This window comes from Polypterus senegalus, chromosome 16 (genome assembly GCF_016835505.1).
Source record: "Polypterus senegalus isolate Bchr_013 chromosome 16, ASM1683550v1, whole genome shotgun sequence".
Classification (NCBI taxonomy): domain Eukaryota; kingdom Metazoa; phylum Chordata; class Cladistia; order Polypteriformes; family Polypteridae; genus Polypterus; species Polypterus senegalus.
This window is the reverse complement of record NC_053169.1, coordinates 55570395-55596620: the sequence shown is the minus strand read 5'-3', so window position 1 is coordinate 55596620 and position 26226 is coordinate 55570395. Positions and strand designations below refer to the sequence as shown.

The following is a 26226-nucleotide window of genomic DNA, read 5'->3' as shown; positions in this document are numbered from 1 at the left end:
GGATTGATTAGGTGCAGGTGTGGCACTCTGCCTCCTCCGAGGTGTGAACGAGGCACTTAACCAATTTGCATGTGAATGTGCAATCAGCTAAGCATTCCAATCAACCCCAGAGTGACACATGCTAGCGCACATCCACACCCAATCAGTGCCTGTACTATCCAGGAAGTGATTAATTATTTAAAAACTGCACTTCGACACAGACTTCGTCTCACAAGGCATAGTCCATTGAAGTAAATCCAAATTCAATACAAAAGCAGTCATGTGCCAGTGCTGGTGCTAGGTTATTTTGTGTCCTAGGCCAAGTGTATTAGTGTGCCAACCAGTAGCTAACCTGCGTGGCTGGGTTTTCCCCTCTTATGATCTGTGCCCTAGGTGAATGCCTAATTGACCTTAATGGTGGCGCCAGTCCTGATTGCATCCATGAACCATACAAAGAGAAAGAGAAAGAAGTGCAAAATGTGCAAGTTTCAATGTGAATTTTAACCTCAACAGAGCCAGGAAGGTGATCACTGGGTGCACTCTCATGACAGCAGATTTAGTGTAACTATACACATCGGTCCTAATGTGGTGTAAAAGTCCTCATATAAAACTTTTATATACGGGGCTGTGACGATGTGGGTTCTGGCTCCACGCTCCCATGGCTGTTTGGGAACCCTTGAACCCAACACCGTCGATAATGAAACCGAGTGAGCCAGTCAATGGAGGCAAATTGAGCATCTGAGCAAGGGGATGGTTGAAAGTACAAAAGTGCTTTTATTAAAACAGTCAACAAAAACAGTGTTCCATAAATAGTGCAGTTTCAAATTCATTAAATAAATAATCCATTAAAAGAACGTGGAGGTTAAAATATGAAGAAAAACACAATCCTATAAAACGAGAGGTTAAAATCTTCTCTAGGAAGCAGTTCTTTAAAACAACAAATCCAGTGCATCGTTTATTAGCGTCTCACCTGCTTATCCCGTTTGGGCCAAGCAGCAGGCAAGTCGCTCTCTGCAGCTGCCCTCCTGAAACACACGCATGAGACTGGAGACCTCCCGATCCCTGGCTTCGGTCTGGCACTCATCCCAGTCCCCGAGACTTGATTACCCCAATAGCCAGGTCGCTCATATTGGGGACTCCACCACCAAGCCTCCCGACTTCCGCTGCCTTTTCCATGGCCTCTCTGCGGCCCGTCGCTTTCACCTTGACACTCCCGCTACCGGATCGCTCAGCGGGAGTGACATCTACACAAACACCTGGGTGTCGGCCTAACACCCAGCTTCCTCGCAGCTGCCCACGGCCGATCGCGCGCTCACCACCGCTCGCGTATCCGTCTCTCTCCTGCACCGCTTGCTTCCACGCTCCCTGTAACCTCCGTCCTCTCCTTTCCTTTCTCTCCGATCGATTCTCTCTCCGAACGTTTCTTTCTTCTTTCCCCTAAAACCGACTCGCGCTTCTTTTTAAAATGACGAGGGCCACAGCAGCTGCAGCATTAGCCGCGGGACAATCTTAATGTGGGCAGTTCCTCACCTGTGCACACGGTAAGAAACGCCCACACCCTACGGATCGCCCCACGGCCCACTATGGCCCAACGTCCCCTCACTAAGCCGCGAGCACATTGATTAAAAAATGGCCTTTACTCAACGAGCTGTGGACCCATAACACCACAGGGGCACATAATATCTGGGACTTCGGGTTCTGTGAACCTTTAATAAACCCCTAAGACCCCCTAAAAAATCAAAATGGAGGCCTGTTAATTTAAATCTGCAAAGCATGTTACAGTGTAATATATTTTTCACCAGTTGACTAGGCAGTTCCTAGTGGTGATTGGCAGGGACCACCCAGAAAACACAAGGCCCATAGCACAGGCTTCAATACTGTACAGATACATACCACATTAAGAATACTGCAAATCATGAAGAGAAGAAACAGTAACACATACAAATACATTAAAAAATGTACAACAAAGACACAAAAGAAGCATTTGAAGGGCAGCCAATGGGGGAATCCCAGCTGAGATATAACAGCTCCTGATTTGCTAAGATTATATAAATGTAGTCTATATCTGAAATGTGATGTGATGTGGCCTTTATACTTGTGTATACGAGATGTGATCAAAAAATATGGTGAATGTTTTAAAGAAGAAATGTTTATTGCAGTAAAAGATTTACAACTACTAGTCACCCTCAAAATACTCCCATCCACTTCGACTGCACTTATCCCAACCCTTCTGCCATTTTGCAAAACAGTTCTGGAAGTTTTCTTTCGAGTGTGTCTTTAGATGGGCTGTTATGGCTGCCTGGATGTCTTCAATGGATTTGCCTTTCATGGTCACTTTCAATTGAGGGAACAACCAGAAGTCGCATGGTTGCAGATCCGGTGAATGAGGTGGATGCAGAAACAGCATAATGTTTTTATTTGACAGAAATTGTCGTACTAGAAGGGATGTGTAACAAGGAGCGATGTCATGAGGAAGAATGAAACCATTTCAATATTTTCCTCGGTTATTGATGTTGAAGGACATCCTGATCTTTTCTCGTCTTCAACCGAGTCAGATCCATTACGAAATCAATCAAACCACTTGTAAACTTGTGCAGTGTCACCATAAACCCATTTTAACATCTGCTGGGTTTCCCAGCTTTTTGCAATTTAAAACAAAATTTCATGTTAATGCGTTGCTCGATATCCATTAATAACGGCAAAAACACACTTGAACTCAACAGTGGCTCACAAACGACTGAGAGTATCAAACAAGTTGAAATTTGTCACAAACTCGGCTCTAGGATGGACCTGTTCAGAACCTGTTTTGAATTGCTTTGCATTCCTCTTGGATGGTGCTCTGCATCAACATTCACAGTACTTTTTGATCACACCTCGTACTCTGTTTTAGAAGTTCAAGATTTTTTGCTTTGCCTGGTATCTAATGATTTACATTTCATTCTAAATCATTACAAGTTTGGTCTATTATTAGCCTTTTTTATTACTCTCATTGGTATCATTTGCCGATTGATCGTCCAATGAATGCTATTTAACATACATTTGTGTTGTGAGTTTTGAGAAGGATTCTATGGTTTATACCTTCCTTTTCAATTTGTTCATCACATCATTAAGACATCATTTTCAGTGATAACTTTCACTTGTCGTTATTAATATCGCTACTTAAGATGCGGCTTGATATGAGTAGAAGGCCTAATGCCAGGAAAATCTGATCAAATTTGTTCATGAAGAGTTCTTTGTGTGATAAGGGGTCCGTGGCAAAGCACGATTTTAAAAAATAATCGAGAGTCCTGCACCATGCAGGTTGCCAAGGGAGTGCGGGTGCATATGCGAACGTGCATGCACTGCTCCAAGGTTGTGCCGTGTGGTTTCTTGGCCAATTGAGCATTCACATGCGAACGGGAGTGGGTCAATCAGGTGTGCGCATTCACACCTCAGAGCAGGTGGAGGACATCACTTGCACCCAATACTATACTAGGACTATAAACAGCACAATTGAATGTAAAGAAAGAAAGGAAAGTAGGCAAAGGTGAAAAAGGAGACAAGCAGTCAGGCCCGGTGAGCATAGCAATGCGAAGGGGCTGGCACTCCGTGCAATGTCCCCATTGATCCATGTAGGAACAGCGAACAAACCTTCCAGGCATCCAGGTAGCGCCATGCTGACTGTTTGTCTCGGAGGATGCTTGTTGCGGGATGTGGGTTGGGAGTCAGGAGATGTATCAACCTGCAGATCCACAGCAACATATGTCACCACAGGTCTACAGCAGCAGTTTCAGGGCCGGAAGGGACATCCCTGCATGTGTAGACCAGCAATTTGGTAATAAACATTGATGGGTCATCACAAATCAAATTGATTGACATGCTAACCGCACCAAACCCTAACCTTAACAAAACAAACCCCTAACCTTAACCATTTATCCTATATGCTAACCATACTAACCCCTAACCTTAACTTATGTCCTACAACTGCTGGCATAGACCTGTGCTGACGTTTCGTCCTCTGGCTCTGCAGTTGGATTTTACTGGTTAGGAGAGGTAGTCATAGTGGTCTGTGTCTTGGCTAGTGCTGCGGGGCTGGCAAAGGAGTCAATATGGTTTTACCTGGAATTGAAATGACTATTTTATCTGGATTTGAGAAATGTTTTTTATCCTCTAAATTACTCCAGATTTTGTGGATTATTTATTGATGCACAGCACTTTTTGCAGACTTTTAATGGTAGTAGTACAGCAATTAAATATCCCACTTTTATATTCTTGCAGGAAATGGTGAAATTTCATTTCAAGGAAATGTGCTAAGCAAAACAGCTGAAACTGAACCAGATCTGCACAACATGAAGAGCAAGATTGTCTTGGACAATGTGTTGGAGGACTGTGAAGGTTGCTGCCCTGAATGTAACTCTCAGGTAGACTGCAAACTAACCGACAAAGAAAAGCCTTGTCCTACCAAAGGTGACAATGACACTGAGGAGTTAAAGTTGAACCCAAAATATGAATATGATTCAAATAATAACTCGGTTGAGCCAAGTCAAGGTTTACAGGAAAATAAACCTGATGACCATTATTGTTCAGAAGAAAGTTCGTTTGTATTTATGGACAGTGCACAGGCATCGGATCAACTCTGTAATGGTGATACTGTGAAAATCATCATCACAGTAAGTGGTGATACCCAGACGTCTGGGGAAGTGGAAGAGACAGTTAGGCAAAATGATTTGAACTCTGCTCATATTGAGCTCAAGGAAGACTCCGATGACTGTTTCATTAAGATACCAGCAATCACTCTGGAATTATCTGACGATGATGGCATTGCCAGCCCTTTGTCTTTTGCAAGATCAAGTCTTCAGTTGCCCTCACCTGATCCAAGTCCATGCAAGGATGGCGTGAGTTCTGACTCGGCTGTCCATGATTGTAAAGACTCGGATTCTATTGAGCATGTTAACATTCATGAACGAGATGCATCAATGGAAACTGAAGATAATGTTCCTCATCCTGGTAGCAAGTGTGGCTCCCCAGAAAGTCCTAATCAAAATCCTGATGGCCTATTGCAGATTCCTAATCCATTCAAAGAAGGGAATGGGAATAGACAAAGGAGCTGGATGCCCGGCACAAAAACGCATGTGCGAGGACTTAGCGTGGACAGCGGTACGGATGCTGTTTTAGCTGTAGAACATTCTCAGGGTAAAATGCAGACCTTGACGTCATCCAAGTCAGACCTAGAAGCCAAGGAAGGACAAATCCCTAATGAATCCAATTTTGTGGAGTTTGTATCCCTTCTGGAGTCGATTAATAGTTCCAAAAGCAATATAGGCCACCAAACAGATGTACTGAATGAAAGCACCCAAAAGTCAAGCCCAAAGACTGGTAAGTCAATGTCCAAATTTCACAATATTTACTTTGGTTATTTGATAAAGTGGATTCAGAAAGGATTCAGACCCCTTCCCTTTTTTACACATTTTGTTATGTAGTAACTTGTGCTAAAATCATTTAAATTCATTTTTTCCTCATCAAACGACTCTCAGTACCCCAGAATGCAGTTTATTGAAAATCTCACAAACAGACAAGTATTCACACCCTTTGCTCAATAGTTTGTTGAAGCCCCTTTGCCTACGATTCCAACCTGGAGTCTCCTTGGGTCTGACTTGACACGCTTTATAAACCTGGATTTGAGGATTTTCTACCATTCTGCAGATCCTTTCTAGCTTGGTAAGGTTGGATGGAGACTGTTGATGGACAGCTGTTGTCATGTCTCTCGAGACATGTTCGATTTGGTTCAAGTCCTGGCTTGGCTGTCCCTAAGCCACTCCTGTGTTGTGTTTGCATTGTGCTTAGGGTCATTGCCCTGTTGGAAGGTGAACCTGGGGTTCAGTCTGAGGTTCAGAATACTCTGGAGTAGCTTCACTCTGGCTTTCCTTCAACCCTATATATTCTCCCAGTCCCTGCACCTGAAAAAACTGCCTCATAGCATGATGCTGCACCACCGTTTTTTGCAGGTGGAATGATATAGGCACAGGTGATGAACACTACCCTCATTCCTCCTGACATGATGCTAATCTTTGGCCTATCAGAGAAGAAAATTGTGTTTCTCATGGTCTAAGAGTTCTATAAGCATCTTTGTACAAACTACAAGTGGACTTCCATTTATCTTTTCTTGAGGAGTACTGCAATGGTGGTTGTTCTTCTGGAAGTTTCTCCCATCTCCACACAGGTTCTGAGGAGTTCCCTTTCAGAATGACTTTAGGGTTCCTGGTCCCCTCTCCTGCCAAGGTCTTGCTCCCATAACTGCTCAGTGTGGTCAGATGGCGAACTCTAGGAAGAGTCATGGTTGTTCCAAACATCATCCATTTGAGAATTATGAAGGCTATAATGCTTTTGAGAGCCTTCTATGCTGCAGGAATTTATTTCTAGCCTTCCCCAGATCTGTTCCTCGATACAACCCTGTCTCTTAGCTCTGAAGGCAATTGTTTTGACCTCATGGCTTGGGTTTTGCTCAGCCATGAGACCTTCAATAGACAGATATCTGTGTGCCTTTCCGAGATGGGTCCATTCAATTGAATAGACCACAGGTGGACTCCAAACAAGGTGTAAAACCTTCTCTGCAATGATCAGTAGAAGAAGACGCACCTGAGCCAAACATCTTGTGACATAGCAATGGGTCTAAATACTCGTGTCATGGTGATACTTCAGTTTTTGATTTTTAATACATTTGTGCACAATTCTAAAATTCAGCTTTCACTTCTTGATCTTGGAAATGTCTCAGTGGTGGTCGTTAGATTGGGATGTACCTGAGTCAAATTTCAAATGTCATCATAAAAGGGCTTAATATGTGTGTCAATGTGTCACTTCAGGTTTTTTTTTCATAAATCAAGGACTTTTTAATGAAGCGGAAAGAATGATTTTAAATTATTTTAGCACAAGGTTGCAGTAAAGCAAAATGTGTATAAAGGGTCTGAATACTTTGAAGGCCAAATATGTCAGTTAATCAATCAGTGTTTGCTTTTAGAGCACCTTTCCCAGTATAGTCACTTTTGACTGTTGCTGCTTGCTCTATTTTTTCTTTCTTTATTTATTTTCCTAATGATCATAAGACCTGAGAGGACATGATCAAATACTTGCTTCCCCTGTGGAATGGTATTGTGTTTTTTTTTTTTGTTGTTGTTGTTTTCCTCAGAATTCTGTAGTTCTCAGTATATGTTACTTTTCAGGCAGTGTTACAATGGAAAAGAATCAAGAAAACAAGATGATTGAACAAGGATCTCGGGAACACAGCCCACCACCCAACAGTCTAGCAGTGACAGAATCGCCAGCTGCGGTGACACTTCAGAGTGAGATGGCAGCAATTTCGCCTCAGAGGTATGCAAGTATAAATCCAATCAAAATCATGAACATATTGTCAAGTTTTGCTTTCTGGGTAGAATAAGGTCCAGCAGAAGCTCTCAGAGGAGTAAGCACTGAGTAAGTCCTGTGGTACACATTTTCAAATTTTCATTATTAAAATTTTTTGTTTGTACATATGATTGACTTAAACAAATAGTCCTCCTGAAAATCACAAATTGAGGCTTTTTTTTTAAAAACAATTTGAAATTGTTTGGAGTTGTTCAGTGTTGGTCCCCATTAGTGATGAGTGAAAATAATTTGAAAGATATGTGCCTTATTTTATAATTGGGGTGGGTGGGCTTTTAACCCTTTTTTTTTAATTGAGTTTTACATTTCACAGTTCTGAAAATTCCTGTGAAATTCATTTCAGTGTCAGTTTTGTGAAACTTTATGCAAATTGAAACAAGTTTTCACTGAGCATGGTAATGGTCCTATAGAAATAATGTGTTACTGTCCAAAAAAAAAAAGAATCTCAAAACATTGTTGTGACCATTAGGGGGCATCCAGAGCCCCAGATACAAGGGTAGTCGCACAGTCAAGAGCTTCAATAAAATGATTTACAGTGGACCCTTGACTTACGAACTCAATTCGTTCACGAGGGCTGGTTGTAACTCAAGTTGGTTGTAAGTCAAGACTATTTTTCCCATAAGAAATAATGGAAATACCCATAATGCGCTCCGAACCTCCCACAGCAACACTTACTTAACCTTTTCATAATAAAAAAGGGTTGTATAATGTGCATAATTTACCAAAACACCAGTAATTTTTCTAATGTACTAACCAAAAAGTTACAAAAAGTGCCTAGCCTAAGAGAAACAACAATTTCATACTGTACTCACCATTTAATTTGACATCTTTGGGCTGCAGGAAGGGAGGAGGAGGAGAATGAAAAGGAAGGTGGTTATTGTTTAGAAGGAGCCTCCTTATCCAAATCTTTTCTTTGTAAAATTGTCGAGATGGTGGATTTCGACATGCTGTACATATTAGCGAGATCGGTCACACGAACACCACTTCATATTTCTGCAAAATTTCCTTCTTCGTTTCAATTGTGATCGCTGTTTCTCAAGTTAATAATGACAGTAGTCGAGCACTCAGTTCAAAGCTGGTCGTGTTGTTAACTGCTGTAATAATACACTCCAAAGCAAGCCGGTGCTGACTCAGCCTGATGACATCATCATGTGCTGCGCCAGGTCGCTAGCTAACATCCCTTAACAATCGCTTTCTTTACCTTTCTTACCCTCTCTTCCTTCCTTAGCAATTATGCGTCTTGCTTGCCATGGTCTTAGTGAATTATATATATATAGATAAATCACTGCACTGACCGAAATTACGTCCACAAACACATGTATCTGGGCTCCGACTGACGCTTACAAACGCTCTCGACTGTTTGTTTACAATCGCACAAGTGGATACACGTGACCGCATTGGGGTCATAACGCAAGATGTTGGTTGTAAATCAAAACAAAAATTTTGGTTGTAAATCAAGTTGTTCACATGTCAGGCCGGTCGTATATCAAGGGTCGACTGTATATTTGAAAAAAATATCCTCTACAGGTCACGATCTTCCAAAACACAGACTTCTCCCCAAAATAAATGCTCTGTCTCTAGTCCAGGAAAGCTTTGTCCACTACCTCACCTGGATGCCAGACCTGTGAGTACTTCCAGTGTGAAATGACTACAGCCTGGAAGCACTTCTGGGTCAGGTGGAACCACTTTCCAGGTGTGTGCATTTCTTACAGCCCCCTCTGGTGGAACCCAGGCGCCCTGACAGTGCTACTCACCAAGACTACATTTCCCAGTGTGCCCTGTGGCAGTACGAATGAAAGCTCCACCTGTGGGAAGGTGCTACCTAGTCTAGTGGGGGATTACTGTTAATAGTCCCCAGAGACAGTCCTTCCCTGTCCCTCCATTTCTTCCTTGGCAGCAAAAGTACTGCCGACAAATCTAGCTGGGACGGCTGGGGTATTTACAATTCATACAAGAAAAAAGGTGTTTATCTTCTGTCAAAAGCATTTTCATTTATCAACTTAGCATGAATTTCAATAAAGATCTCTAGTAAAAATAAAATAACCAGTCTAATTTTCTGTCACGTGTAGACATATTGTTGGGCTGTCAACTGTGTACTGTTGTTGCTCTGCTGGTACAATCTTGGATCACAATGTTAAAAAAAAATGCATCAAAGATCAAGAAGAAGCTGAAAGTGTCATGAGAAGGGTAGACTGGAGCACAGTAACTACTCGATGCTTCATGGGAGCTTGGTTTATGCTGTGAGATGCTAAGGGTTGCCTCTTTAACCCAACAGACAGACGCTCAGGACACAGGGTAAAAGCACTCAAAAGAATTTTAATGCTTCTTATTTTTAAGCAGTGTCTCCAAAGCACCCCAGCCACAATAAACACTTAAATGAGAAATAAATCAATAATTATAAATCAAATCTCTCCTCCACACCTCCCAGAAAGCATTGTTCACCTCCACCCGACTCTGGCTCAATTGCTGGGTTTAGCAGGCCTTTATATAGTCCTTGACCCAGAAGCGCTTCCTTCTTTCCTCATGACTTGCCAGCACTTCTGGGTCAGATGGAGAATTTGAGTTTTCTTGTCAGCCCGTAGGTACTTCTGGGCTTCTGCCCATATGTTCCACAAGTACTTCCGGGCAAGGTGAGCACTTACACTCCCACCATTTTCCCACAGCGTCCTCTGGCGGCACCCACAGTACCCAGCAGGGCTGTGTTGCTGAACTCCATGTCTCATAGTGCCCTGTGGGAATCTGGGACACCGATGCAGTCCAGGGGAGCTGCAATCTAGCATCTAGGGTGAGGCCTTCCCCTATCCTTCCATCTTAGGGGCGTCCCGGCTGGGTTAAGCTGCCGGCCGTCTCTTACAGTGCATACACTCAACGTCACCTGCAGGAAGAAACAGTAAAATGTGGTCGATCATTTGTAGAGAAAACACAGTAAGTATGCTGGTGCGTTTTGTTATGTCTTTGTGCCAAAATTACACAACATGACACGTCTGGGACAGACCCGCTGTGCACGCCTGTGGTGATGTCCACAAGAGAAATAAGCAAGAATTGATTTTACTGGTGTGCCTCTGAGACCATGTAATACGTAGCCACAGAAAAGAAACTAGCATTCTGTCTATAATATTGTGTCTTCCTATCATCTACACTACCGCTCAAAAATTTAGAACACCTGAGTTTTTATGGAGTTTAATGTCTTAATGTTTCATGAAATCAAGGCATAGAACAAATAAACAATGCCAAATAAAAAAAAAATAAGTCAAGGAATCATTAAGTGTACAAAAATGTATTTAAATTTTTGATTCATCAAAGTAGCTGTGTACCTTTTGCTGATCTAACAGCCAAATTGTGGTAACCCTTTGATTCAGAATGCCAGTCACTCTGTGCAAGTCACCAATTCTGCTTCAGCAAAAGAACCCCAGGACCATCACACATCCTACTCCATGTTTGACAGTTGGTGTCACACACTGAGCATCCTTCCTTTCACCAACTCAACAGTGTACAAACAACCTGTATGATGGACCAAAGGTTTCAAATTTGGATTCATTGGTCCTTACGACTTTCTTCCAGTCTGCAGTAGTCCATAGCTGGTATTCCAAGGCCCTATTTTGTCCTTGAAGGAATGGCTTTCTTCCTGCCACTCGCCCTGTCAGAGCAGCAGCACAAAGCCAGTAGAAGCTGACACCTGCATTCTTATGCTGTTGTCCTGTGAGGCGCCTGTGATCACACAAGCTGGTGACCCTCAGAAATTTGTCTTCTGATTGGCTTGTGACTTTGGCTCTGCCAGATCTCTTCCTTTCAGAGGTTCTTCCAGTTTCCAATTGGCTTTGGATTGTGTAGGACACCACTGGACTCACTGACACTTTGGTTTTTTATACAATTTCTTTAAATGAAAGGCCTACATTTCTAAGACTAATAATGTTCTGTCTCATTTCATTTAATTGTCATTTTCAAGCCATTATCACTGGAATTTACATCTCTCTCTACAGTGTAATATTGTCCAAGTCGTACTTCAGAGGGTGTAGCAACACAGTCTGTTCCAACTCTGCTTTATGACAGACCGAGGGCTTTCAAGTAATCGGCAGAAGTTGGGACACCTGTGCAAACTGTTTTCTTCAACGTGTGAGGCTTCATTTACAATTGTTGCAGAACATCTGTACGTTGTAACCTATTAGTTTTTACCTGGAGAAGGCACATTTGTAATTTTCTGATGTAAGTTTTTCCTAAGATAAACTTTAAATTTAAACCTCTGGCAGTTTACTGTTTACCGTTTAGGTCATCATTGGATTTCAGCTGATTAAATTTGAATTAAAACTGGAAAAACAGAGGTGTCCATCTGTAGTCATATCAAAAAGTAAGTACACCACATGGAGACAGATGACTTTCTCAGCATAACTGAACAGGCACATGGTGTCTATAGATGAAAGTGATATACCTGAACAAACAACTCCTCAAACTGACCTGGTGTATTCATTCTCATAATGTAAATTAACAAAAATGTGATTTGTCTCATGGACAAAGTAAGTCTACCCTTCCATTTATCAATAATCGAATTAGAAACGGGTGTTCCAGATTTGCTGTGGATGATTAGAACCTCCTATCTAAACCACAGAGTTTAAAGGTATGTTGTTCTCTTAGCTCTTGATGTGTGTGGTGTCATTATGCAATGATTAAAGGAGCACTCTAAGGCCCTCATGATGAAGGCTGTGGGTGCCTATGAGTCGGACAAGCTTGGCAAATGATTTGAAATCAGTCGTTCTACTGTAAGGGTATCATCTACAAGTGGCGTAGTCTGGCTAGCCCAGCAAATTCAGCCTAAGACCTAACCCTTTTATACTAAAAGAAGTCTCCCAGAACTCCAAACTTGCACCGAGTTATCTGCAGAGAACTATTACAGAAATTGGTGTCAAAGTACATGCATCTACAATAAGAAAGAGATGTAATTTGTGCAATCTGCATGCAAGGTGTTTTCCTGGAAAAAGCCTTTATTGTCCAAAAGAAGATTAAAGAAAGACAATAGTTTGCACATCTAAGCAAGGCCTACTGGAACAATGTGCAGATGAATTAAAGACAGAATTATTTGGCCACAGTAACAATAGACATGTTTGGCACAAAGTGAGCACAAAATGTCCTACCAACTGTAGAGCATGGTGGTGTAAATGTTGTGGCTTGGGGTTCGCTTTCCTGCCTGGGGGCCTGGACAAATTGATGCAGAATTCATAGCTGATTCAATGACAGTAAAATGTGTTTGTGGAGAATGTGAGGCCATCTTTCTGAAAGATAAAGTTGAAAAGGACATGGACCTTCTAACACCATACTAGCAAACCCACCAACTTGGCTCAAAAAAGAAGAAATGGAGGGTTATGGACTGCCCTAGTCCGAGGCCTAATTTGAATCCAGTTGAAATGTTAAAGGAAGGGGGACGTGTTTAAGAATGGACAGCATGTGCAAGAAAACCCACAAACATCTTGCAACTGAAAGAAAACTGAAATTTGCAGGAAGGTGTTGTCACAAATTTCACCAAGTCAATGCTGGAGACTGGTGTGCATTGATGCAAAATGCCTACAAGAAGTCATTTTTGCTAAAGAGCCAGCTTATGAGGCCAAGAGTGGACTTACACTTGCCCAATATTTATATTTATGTTTATTAATAATGCATTTTATTTATATAGGACCTTTTTACCATGAAAAGGTGCATTTTCCTTGTACTTTTATTCAAGTATATCACAGTTGTTTGTAGGCAATGTTTGCCTGTTCAAATATGTTTAAAGATCAAAGAAGTCAATGTTTGCCAAGGGGTGTACTTACTTTTTCACATGCCATATCTGTGACCTCGCTCTGTTTGTACCACTCTATTATTGTAAATTACTGGATCCTTTTTTCTATTGTGTTTATAGCCTTAGCTATGCTGCCATCTGCTGTCTATTTAACATTACTGCATTTCTATATTATTAATATGAAATACAGGGTGAGTCAAAATTATGTTAACACTAGTAAAATACCCGCGCTTCGCAGCAGAGAAGTAAGGTGTTAAAGAAGTTATGAAAAAGAAAAGGAAACATTTTAAAAATAATGTAACATGATTGTCAATGTAATTGTTTTGTCACTGTTATGAGTGTTTCTGTCATATATATATACACACACACACACAAAGACACACACACATAAACATATACAGTATACATATACATATATACATATAAACATATCTACACATACACATATCTATATATATACATACAGTATACACATCTACATATATACACATATATACACATATCAATATATATATACACATACATATACATACATACATACACACACACATATACATATATACATACATACATATATATATATATATATATATATATATATATATATACTGTATATAGCAAAATCCCTGCGCTACGCAGCGACGAAGAACTGCTTTTAAATTTTTATCAAGAAGAAAAGAAACCCTTTTTAAACTGAGGGAAAATATACCAATAACTATCTGTTAAGGATCTCTTTGTATACCACGTTGTCAGTTGAGCACTCTGGTTGTAATATGACAAAGCTGTGCAATGAGATTACTTTTGAGAAAGCAACGTATAGTTGTCCAGCAGAAAAGCAATGTTGCCTCAAATCAATGGCAACCTTTTGTAGAGTCTGTCTTATTACTTGTCATCGCGAAGCAGAGCCTTACTGGAAATTTGAGGCATTTGAATTGAAATGGGTGATCAGAGGGTATAACGGTGATGCGAGGAATACATTCAGAGTGTGGCCCTGTGGTGTTATGGGTCCACAGCTCGTGGAGAAAAGGCCATTGATTTTTAAATAAATAATCATTGTGCTCGCGGCTTAGCGAGGGGACGTTGGGCCATAGTGGGCCGTGGGACGATCCGTAGGGTGTGGGCGTTTCTCACCTAGTGCACAGGTGAGGAACTGCCCACATTCATGATTGTCCCGCGGCTAATGCTGCAGCTGCTGTGGCCCTCGTCATTTTAAAAGAAGCGCGAGTCGGTTTTAGGAGAAAAAAGAAAGAAACGTTCGGGAAGAAAAAAACGATCGGAGAGAGAAAGGAAAGGAGAGGACGGAGGTTACAGGGAGCGTGGAAGCAAGCGGTGCAGGAGAGAAACGGACACGCGGAGCGTGTGGTGAGCGCGCGATCGAGCGCTCGTGGGCAGCTGCGTAGAAGCTGGGTGTTAGGCCGACACCCACGTGTTTGTGTTGATGTCGCTCCCGCTGAGCGAGCAGGTAGCGGGAGTGACCAAGGTGAAAGCGACGAGCCGCAGAGAGGCCATGGAAAGGCAGCGGAAGTCGGGAGGCTTGGAGTGGCAGTCCTTGGTGTGAGCGTCCTGGAGACCAAGGAGTCCAAGTCTCGAGGCTGGGATGAGAGCCAAACCGAAGCCAGGGATCGGGAGGTCTCCAGTCTTGCGTGTGTTTGAGGAGGGCAGCTGTAGAGAGCGTCTTGCCTGCTGCTTGGCCCATACGGGATAAGCAGGTGAGACGCTAACAGAAGAGCACCAGATTTGTTTGTTGGGTTTTAAGACTGCTTCCTAAAAAGATTTTAACCTCTCGTTTTTAAGGATTGTTTTTTCTATTTATTGGTTTTACTCCACGTTCTTTTTATGGATTATTTATTTAATGAATATGAAGATCTGCACTATTTATGAACACTGTTTTTGTTTTTGTTGACTGTTTTTAATAAAAGCACTTTTGCACTTTCTACCTTCCCCTTGCTCAGTAATTTGCCTCCATTGACTAGCTCATTCGGCAACATTATCGACGGTGTTGGGTTCAAGGGTTCCCAACAGCAAAGGGAGTGTGGAGCCAGAACCCACATCGTCACAGGCCCTCTGCTGTTTTTTTGTGTAGCTGCCTTCACACAGCTTCTCCGCTACTTTATAAACGAACGCCATATAAGGCCATCGTTTCTCCTTGCTTTGCGGTTCTGTACTGTTTTATTGTTCGTTAATTACGATTGTTATAGTTATTGTGTAGCTATTCGAGACTTATTTTACTGTTCATTTACCCATTTCCTTTATTTAATCCGTGGCTTGTACGCTATTTTATGTTCATTTATTACGATTATAGATATTTATTGATTCCCTTCTTTAGCTGACTGCCTGCTCATATAAGGCGCTCCGCTGGTTTTTTGTGAAGCAGCCTTTACACAGCTTCTCTGCTGTATTATAAACGAACAACATATAAAGCCATCTTTTTTCCTTGCTTTGCCAAGGAAGCTGTCTTTTTATTTAATCCACGGGTTCTCCGCTGTTTTATTGTTCATTTATTACGATTATTATAGTTCTCTTTATATATCACGTTGTCAGTTCAGCACTCTAGTTGTAATATGACGAAGCTGAGCGAGCTCACTCTTGAGAATGCAACGTATAGTTGTCCAGGAGAAAAGCAATCTTGTCTGAAATCAATGGCAACCTATTGTAGGGTCTGTCCCTGAGACTTATTACTTGTCATCGCGCAGCAGAGCCTTACTGGAAATTGGAGGCATCTGAATTAAAATGGGAGATCAGAGGGTATAATGGGAATGCAAGGAATACATTGAGTGTGGAGAAACTCTAGAGACAGCGTGTGTATTAACTTGTGGATTTTTCTGTGAGTATTTGGTGGCAGCGTGACGAAGTTGCTTCCGCAAGACCGCGTTAGCTGTGGAGCTCAGCTCGGAGCATATTCTTTTCTCACCTTGTCAATTGTGTAATGCGTTTTTTGAACAGGTTTGATGCATGGAAGTGATCACTCGTAATGCGTTCAGTCAGTTCACGTGAGCTGCTCTCTTGGGTGATGTTGCCATGTCCACGGCTTTATTTAATGTTAGCTAAGACCCGGCACTTAAAAGTTTCTCGCTACAGCAATTTTAACTCCGTTACAAAGTGATCCAAAGTTTATACCTCATGTCTTCTCATTAAACTTGGGTCTCGTGAATAAAGTATTCGCTGTTTATCTTCAGCGCTCTTTGGGAGCTCTTCCTTCTTTTCTACGTACTGCGTTCAGTCAGTTCACTGGATTACATGGGAGGCGTGATGATGTGACACGCAGCTCCGCCCCCCCCACGGCCATCGAGCTAAAATCCATTACAGTATATGGAGAAAAATAGGTTCCAGTTATGACCATTACGTGTAGAATTTCGAAATGAAACCTGCCCAACTTTTGTAAGTAAGCTGTAAGGAATGAGCCTGCCAAATTTCAGCACGACATAAAAATTATCCATTAGTGTTAACATGATTATGACTCACTCTATATATTGGCATCCAGCATTTAACCTTATCTGGAGTGGTGGCATATTAATTTAGATATGTCTTTAAAACAGAGACTTCTTTCATTTTATGAAAAAGAAATAAGGGTTGTCACAAACTCGAGACAGAGTCATACAAAGGTTTGGGGCAGCCACCCATATAATTGGTTTCCTAGCTGCAAAGTTGCTTTAAATTGATACACCACTGATGTGCACAGAACCGAGTCCAATACAGAACTGAGGGAATAGGGAAAAGGTGGAGGCTTTTAAATGGGAAGACAGGAAGTGAAATCAAAGGGGTTGGGCTCATGAAGGTCTTCTGCCATTGGTGGGAGCCCGGATGTGACATCACAGGGGCCGGAGCCGGCAAGTTCTCCTTCCATTAGCTCGGTCCCTTAAGTGACGTCAAGAGGACCAGGTGGAATCTCCCGTGAATGGTCTGCAGGCAAGGAAGAAAAAGAGTCAGTGCACTCTGCCACATCCCGGTATGTCTCGGAACTGCCCTTACTCAAGTCCTTTAGCTCAGCGTTTCTCAACCTTTAAGTATTTGCGAGCCGAGTTTTCATAACAATTTTAATCGCGCCCCCCTTAACATGTTTTTGAAATGTAGATGCATATTTTATTATACCTACTTAAATTTTATCGACATTTATCTAAATCTATATTTATTGTTCTAGTATCAGAATGTAGATTATTTTTTTTTATTTTATTAATTTTATTATAATCCATACAAAGCAATCAATTAAGAACAGATCGATCCCCACCCCTGGGAGAAAGAGCAAGCCAAATAACGTTAAATTTAAGGCTTGTAAACATACCTAATTTAAAAAAAAGTCTCTGTGCTTTATGAACTTATTTTAAAATATTACTGATTAGATCCTGCCATGTTTTGAAAAAGGTCTGTACAGATCCTCTAACTGAGTATTTGATTTTTCCAATTTCAAATAATATAACACATCAGTTTCCCACTGACTTAAAAGAGGAGAGTTTGGGTTCTTCCAGTTTATCAGAATAAGTCTGCGTGCCAACAGTGTAGTGAATGCAATCACAATTTGTTTGTCTTTCTCCACTTTAAGACCCTCTGGAAGAACCCCAAACACAGCTGTTAATGGGTTAGGAGGGATTGTGAGTCCAAGGCTGTCTGAGAGGTAATTAAAATTTTTGTCCAGAATAATGTTAATTTGGTGCAGGCCCAGAACATGTGACCCAGTGAGGCTGGGGCTTGGTTGCAACGTTCGCAGGTTGGATCATGTCCTGGAAACATTTTGGAGAGTTTTAGTCGAGACAGATGTGCTCGATATATAATTTTGAGTTGTATAATTGTATGCTTTGCGCATATGGAGCTTGAGTGAATTCTCTGCATTGCTACTTTCCACTCCTTTTCTGATATATTAATTGAGAGATCTACACAATGTAGATTAAGTTAATTTCTTTTGGTTTCAAGAGATGTTTTTTTTTCATATTTTTGATTCTTGTTTTCTTTCTTTCACATCTTTGCGTCCCCTTTTTTGTTACTTTGCACCCCCACCCCACAGGTTGAGAACCACTGCTTTAGCTGCCTCCCATGCGCACGTGTGTGACAGGGCCTACCTGCTCTTTTTCTGTATGCCATGACAAAATCACACACACACATTGTCCGTCTCGCTCTCTTTCTCTGACATCTATTGGTCTTTGGTTGCTCTAATGCCATTCTTTCTCATGCCAGCCCTCCAGCTCAGGATTCAGTGTAGTTTAGCAGACAGTGGCCATTTATAACCAGGTACCTTTTGAGTCACATACAGAAATGTGGTGAGATTCAAGATGTCCTTCTGCCGTTTGGCAGTTCTTAGCTTTCCTGTACCCCTGGACCTTTTTTTCTAATGGAAGTGCTAGGTATCTAGCAGGGGTACTGACTATCCTGAGTAATTTCAGTTGCTTTTATCCCAAGCCTCCCTGTTGCCATCCAATGAAAGGCATTTAGGGGGTTGTGAGTGCCCTGTGTTTCACTGTATTTGATATACTTTTTGGAAGTTAAACTGTAGCACTGCTTTTATAAATTTTGCCCACACTGGTCAGATGATGGTAAATAATCTCACTTGACCCGACACACGGGGAATGACTTTGGTGCCTTTTCTCTTGTTCTGTGCGTCGCGTCCCTTTCTTTAATATGGGTTCCAATTTCATCATGGCAGCAGGACACTCCCTGAAGTTCTAGAGTCATTATATCTTGGTTTACACAGCTTTGACATACGTACTGCGTAAGGTACTAAGATCGGTTTTCATTTAACTAAACCCAATGTCACATTGCACAACTTCTAGTATTAGCATGGCTAATTGGCATGGATGAAAATCAATGGACATGTCAAATTACCCCAGATTGATGACATTCTACCATAGCTGTGTTCTCCCCTTTTCTGACAGTCAATATCGTGCTGCCAGATGGAGCCAGTGCTGTATAAAGGGCTAACAGGTACATTGAATTTGGTTGCAGTCTCTACTTTTTTTTTCCCTTCCTTTTTTCCATTCTATCGTGGTACTTAGAAAATGAATCATCAGACAGACAAGTTTCTCTTCTGTTTGTGAGGTCCAAAATAACCCACGTTCCTTATTCCTTGTAACGACATTATGAGCATTCGCTGGCTGTCAGTTCTCATGATCCATATGATTTGTTGGGGTGAGTTGCAACTAGTTGGAGTAAGCTGTGGGGCACATCACATTATATGACTTTGTGACGATTTTCAACCACAGTTCGACCCATCTTTTCTAACGGCTAATATATTGCTGCCTGATGGAGCCGGTGCTGTACAAAGGATAACAGGTACAGTGAATTCAGCTTCAATCTCTGACTTTTGTTTTTCTTTTTCCATTCTATCATGTGTGGCCTGCAGGGGGTGCACCAGCTCCACAAATCTCACACAGACAGACAGGGATGCAAGTTCTGCACAGGCTTTTAATTTCATTGTGGTAAACATTTCTCAATTATTTCCCACAATAAAGTACAGTACAGCTCCAATAAGCACAGTAGACTAAAGCACGCAGCCTTTCTTTTCTTCTTCTTCTTTATCTCTCCGTTTCTTTTTCTGCCTCCACTCCTCCTGGCAGGCATCGCCCTCTCACTCCTGACTCTGGCTCCTGGAATGAAGGCAGTGGGGTTCTTTTATTCTGCACACAGGAAACGGCTCTGCAATCCCTACATCAGCCAATGGCGGCACCCACAGAATCCAAAAGGGTTACACCAAACTCCAACTTCTATACAGCCCTGTGGGAAACCATGGTGCTGTAGTAACCTGGAGGGGGCTACCATCTAGCACTCCAGGGGAATAATGCCTTGTGCATGTTCTGTCCTCTGGTCCTTCCAGTATAAAGGTATCTCACCCAGGTAAGGGCCCTGGCCACGTGGTGCCTGAAAAATTAGACATCAGACAGATGAGCTTCTCCTCTGTTTGTGAGTTCCCAAACACGTTTCTTTGTTCTAAAAAGCTCACAAAACATTGACACAAAAAGAAAGGTGTTTATCTTCTGTCTGAAGGGTTTGTAGGCAATCATTTAACAATTAGTATTTAAATAAAGATCTCTACTAAAAATATCAAAGTTGCCAGACTCATTTCCTGTCATGTGTAGACATTTTGTTGACCAATCAGATATGTATTGTTCTGCTTGTGGGGTCCGAAACACTAGCATTCCTTAGTCTCTGCATTATATGGATTATGCTTCTGGATGAGCGTTCATTGGTTTGCAGCTCTCAAACCCTATGACCGGTTTGAGTTTGTCGGGGTGATCTGTGACTGGTTGGAGTAAGTTGTGGGACACGTCCCATTATGCCACTGACTCCAACTCTCTAAGATTATGCAAATGAAATCTGAAAATCACTGGAAATGTCATGTAAAAAAGAACTAAAAGACCTGTGAATTCCCATTCTTTGATATCCACTCTAACATTTTATTTATCTTTTGATTTATTTGCTGAATTTACTTAAGCTTATTGTACATCTTCTACACTGATGTTAACAAGTTTGTTGTACTTCTTTACAAATGTAGTGAAGTAAAAATAAAACCCACAATAACATCAACTAAAACCCATAAACATCACGCTGTTCACAAAAAATAATCATGAAGTATTTTCATGCAAACATAAAAATAAATTCATTGAGACCATTAGGGGGTGTCCCAGAGCCTCAACACCTAGACATGACCACTCTAATGGAAATCCCTGATTCAAAAGTCCAGATTTTATTATCTTTTGTACTATTTCTTCCTTTACACTTCCTTCCTCCTCCATTCCTCCCAGGTGAGTTTTGTCCAACTCCACTTCTGATTTTGTCTCACTTGGCTGAGGTGGAGTGGACCTTTTTTACATCAGACCCAGCAGTACTTCCAGTGCCACAATACTTTCTCCAGGAAACATTTCCATGTAAATAGAACAGGGGAGCCTCCACCTGGCAGCGCCCTCCAAAACTACGACTCCCATGCTTGCGGTGGGTGTTCAGACTGTAGCCAGAGCAGAAGAATACTGCCACCTAGCACACTGGAGGAGCACCTGGACTTTGGAGGCATTCTCCTTCTCTATGCCCATTATTTCATCCTCCCAACTGGAATGGCGAATAGCAGTCATCCTATTTGGGATGCCAATCTATCCATGCTGTTTCTCTATGGTGGCCATTTGTTCCATCCACCTCTGTTGTCAATTCATAATAGCCTGCTGGATGCATGAACCACATCGGGCCTGGCCAGGACGTCAGTCTATATATATTGTGTATCACAACATACGCTCACTGAGCAAATTCTTAGGACCACTGTACTAATAATGCGTAGGGACTCTATTTGCTCTCAAAACAGCCTCAGGTCTTCATGACATGGCTTCTACAAGATGTTGGAAACATTCCTTTGAGATTCTGGCCCATGTAGACCTGATTGTATCATGCACTTTCTGCAGGTTCGTCATCTGCACATTCATGTTGCAAATCTCCTGTTCTACCAAACTGCATAGGTGTTCTGTTGGATTCAGATCTGATTACTGCAAAGGCCGCTGAGGAGCACTGTACTTATTGTCATGTTTATGAAACCAGTTTGTGATGAGCTTTTGCTTTGTGACATGGTGTGTTATCATGCTGGAAGTAGCCATTACAAGATGAGTAAATATTGGCCATGAAGTATTGCATTTGGTCAGCAGCAAGACTCAAATAGGCAGTAGCATTCAAGTGGTGATTGGTTGGTATTAATGAATCCAAAGTGTACCAAGAAAACATTCACCACAACAGTGCACCACCACCACTACCAGCCTGGACTTTTGACTCAAGACCGGTTGGGTGCATGGCTTCAAGCTGTTGGTGCCAAATTCTGACCTTACCATTGGTGTGCCCCAGCAGAAATTGAGAGCCATCATACCAGGCTACCTTTTTCCAGTGTTCTGCTGCCCAATTTTGGTCATCCTTTGCCCACTGTATCCTCTGCTTTGAGTTCTTGGCTGACAGAAATGGGCTACAAGAAGACTTCTGGCTGGAATCAATTCCAAAGGGGCTTCAACTGAGTACTTAGTAAAGGGTCTGAATACTTACGTCAGTGTGAGATTTTTAACTTTTAATAACAACAACAATGACATTTATTTATATAGCACATTTTCATACAAATAATGTAGCTCAAAGTGCTTTACATGATGAAAAAAAGAGAAAAAAAAAAGAATTAAAATAAGACACTAATTAACATAGAATAAAAGTAAGGTCCGAAGGCCAGGGAGGACAGAAAAACTCCAGATGGCTGGAGAGAAAAAAAAAAAATCTGCAGGGTTTCCAGACCATGAGACCGCTCAGCCCCCTCTGGGCATTCTACCTAACATAAATGAAACAGTCCTCTTTGTATTTAGGGTTCTCATGGAAGGACTAGATGATGATGGTCACGTAGACTTCTGGGTTTTAATCAATAAATGTAGGAATATCACGGTGCTTTGATTAGGTGGTGGTGGCGCAGGTCGCCACCACAGAAAACCGGAAAAGAAACAGAAGAAAGAGTAAGGGTCAGTATGGATTTTAGAGCCATCATGAATCGTCATGATAATAAATTGAATATACAGAGTATAAGGATTAAATTAAAATGAAGTTATGAGAAGGCCATGTTAAAGTAATGAGTTTTTAGCAGTTTTTTAAAGTGCTCCACTGTATTAGCCTGGCAAATTCCTATTGGCAAGCTATTCCAGATTTTAGGTGCATAACAGCAGAAGGCCGCCTCACCACTTATTTTAAGTTATTTTAAGTTTTGCTCTTGGAATTCTAAGCAGACACTCATTTGAGGATCTAAGGTTACGATCTGGGATATAAGAAGTCACACATTCCGATATATAAGATTGAGCGAGATTATTTAAGGCTTTGTAAACCATAAGCAGTATTTTAAAGTCAATTCTGAATGACACAGGTAACCAGTGTAGTGACATCAAAACTGGAGAGATGTGCTCAGATTTTTTTTTCCTAGTTAGGATTCTAGCAGCTGCATTCTGAACTCGTTGCAATCGGTTGATGTCTTTTTTGGGTAGTCCTAAGAGGAGTGCGTTACAGTAATCTAGTTGACTGAAAACTAAAGCGTGAACTAATTTCTCAGCATCGTTCAATGATATAAGAGGTCTAACTTTTGCTATGTTTCTTAAATGAAAAACTGCTGTCCTAGTGGTCTGATGAATATGCGATTTAAAATTCAGATTACAGTCAACAGTTACCCCTATGTTCTTTACCTCCGTCTTGACTTTTAATCCTAATGCATCAAGTTTATTTCTAATAACCTCATTATTTCCATTATTGCCAATCACTAAAATTTCAGTTTTCTCTTTATTTAGCTTGAGAAAATTACTATTCATCCAATTAGAAACACAAGTAAGACATTGTGTTAGTGAAACAACAGAGTCGGGGTCATCAGGTGCTATTGATAAGTACAGCTGCGTGTCATCAGCATAGCTGTGGTAGCTCACGTTGTAACCTGAGATAATCTGACCTAACGGAAGCATGTAGATTGAGAAGAGCAGCGGACCCAGGATAGAGCCTTGTGGAACACCATATTGGATATCATGTGTCTTTGAGTTGTAATTACCACAACTCACAAAGAATTTTCTACCTGCCAGGTAGGATTCAAACCAATTTAAGACACTGCCAGAGAGGCCCACCCATTGACTAAGGCGATTTCTAAGAATATTGTGATCAATGGTGTCAAATGCGGCACTCAGATCTAAGATGATGAGAACAGAAAAATGGCCTCTGTCTGCATTTACCTGCAAGTCATTTACTACTTTAACGAGTGCAGTTTCTGTGCTGTGATTTGTTATAAAACCCAACTGAAACTTATCAAGAATAGCATGTTTATTGAGGTGGTCATTTAACTGCATAATGACTGCCTTCTCTAGAATTTTACTTAAGAAAGGCAGGTTAGAAATGGGTCTAAAATTTTCAAAAGCAGAGGAGTCAAGTTTGCAAGTATTCCTAAAATCCTGTTTTCGCTTTATCACCCTTGGGTATTGGGTGGTGCCTAATGTGGGGAAAAAGAAAACAAAACAATTTAAACAATTTTAGCACAAGACTGTAATGCAACAAAATATGAAAAAGTGAAGGGCTCTGAATTTCCTAAAGGCACGTTATGTGCTTAAAGCAAACGTCTCCTGTTATCCAGATCCCCACCGTGGTCCTGATTATGCTCTTATCACTTTAGACCGTAGCATAAAATATTTTTACTGCTTTTTTTAAGTGCTGAACAGAGAAATTCAACACAGCAATGCCTTTCAAATATCTAATTGTGCACTAATATCCAGTCCACAGGCAGACCAGCAGATGGACTGCGGCTATGAGCCTTTGCCATCGCAGACTTCTCTGTCTGAAAGTTCTGTGCTGCAAGTGATCTGCAGGCCTGAGGCAACCTCAAAAGAAGACGTCTTCACGATCAATACCGTTCACAGTAAGTGCAACATGTGTTAGCGCAAAGGAATTCCTTTCTTGTTTTTATCAAATACGCCAATAGTTTTTGTGTATACCATAGCACTGGCCACTATGAGTGTCATTACAAGCCACTTTGCAAAGCAATTGGTCAAGCTTTATTTTAATTTCCACCTGTTATGAGAAATTACTTTGAACTAATTAATTTCTATTTTAAATATCTCCCTTTATGGTGATCACTTTAATAATGCATTTTAGAAAATAAAGTATTCTTTACAATAATTATAAAAAGCATTTAATGAGCACTATGATTAATTTATCGGTCAGGATTACTCCATAGCATATTGTATAGAATTATTATTACTTATAATTATATTATTACATACATTCTCAAAGCCATTTTACCCAGTTCAGGGTCACAGGGAGCTAGATCTGGGAGAAGATGGTAACCATCACAGTGCCCACTCATGCTGCTGTGACTGAAGGCCTCTATCTATCTATCTATCTATCTATCTATCTATCTATCTATCTATCTATCTATCTATCTATCTATCTATCTATCTATCTATCTATCTATCTATCTATCTATCTATCTATCTATTATATAGTGCCTGTAATATCTATCTATCTATCTATCTATCTATCTATCTATCTATCTATCTATCTATCTATCTATCTATCTATTCTTTAAAAACAGGCCTAAGGCCTACACTAAATGGAGATGGGGAAATGCTGGTCTAAAGAAACAAGGCTGACAATTACTTACTTTGTTTCATTATGAAAAGGCTCTAGTAGCTCTAAAGGCTATGAAATTTGAGAGTCCCAAAGAACGAAAGTCCCAAAATATCCCAGAAATGCCAACTTGAAGGAGAAATCCTGTCAAAAATTCAGGCTAGTACCATAGAGGGCAATGTGAACAACAACCTCAACAAGATTTACTTATATTTCACATTTTCATACATTCAATGTAGCTCAAAGTGTTTTACAAGATGACAATAAGAAAGTTATATGAAATGAAAAACAAATAAGATTAGGCAATAATCTATACTAATAAAAGGCAAAGCCCTCACTCACTCACTCACTCACTCACTCATCACTAATTCTCCAACTTCCCGTGTAGGTAGAAGGCCGAAATTTAGCAGGCTTATTCCTTACAGCTTACTTACAAAAGTTAAGCAGGTTTCATTTCGAAATTCTACACGTAACGGTCATAACGGTCAATAACGGTCGGCAATGTCCGCCATGTTGAACTTTCTTATTTATAACCCCATCTTCACGAAATTTGGTAGGCGGCTTCCCTGCGCTAACCAAAACCGATGTGCATACTTATTTCGATGGTATGACGCCACTGTCAGCCGCCATGTTGAACTTTCCAACGTCACTAATTCTCCAACTTCCCGTGTAGGTAGAAGGCTGAAATTTGGCAGGCTCATTCCTTACAGTTTACTTACAAAAATTAAGCAGGTTTCATTTCAAAATTCTACACGTAACGGTCATAACGGTCAACAACATCCGCCATGTTGAACTTTCTTATTCATGGCCCCATCTTCATGAAATTTGGTAGGCAGCTTCCCTACGCTAACCAAAACCAATGTACGTACTTATTTCGATGGTATGACGCCACTGTCAGCCGCCATATTGAACTTTCCAACGTCACTAATTCTCCAACTTCCCGTGTAGGTAGAAGGCTGACCCCATCTTCACGAAATTTGGTAGGTGGCTTCCCTGCGCTAACCAAAACC

At 41.1% G+C, this 26226-nt stretch overlaps 1 protein-coding gene across 3 annotated transcripts in view; it reads left to right on the top strand.

Annotated features, from left to right (window-relative positions):
• pcnx2 (pecanex 2) overlaps window positions 1-26226 on the top strand; it is a 274360-nt gene that overhangs the window by 21202 nt on the left and 226932 nt on the right. For all 3 annotated transcript variants that reach the window (XM_039738452.1, XM_039738451.1, XM_039738453.1), the window contains 3 exons: window positions 4237-5334; window positions 7176-7323; window positions 24364-24506. In XM_039738452.1, the coding sequence (XP_039594386.1) occupies window positions 4237-5334; window positions 7176-7323; window positions 24364-24506 (1389 nt within the window). The remainder of the gene's footprint in view (window positions 1-4236; window positions 5335-7175; window positions 7324-24363; window positions 24507-26226) is intronic.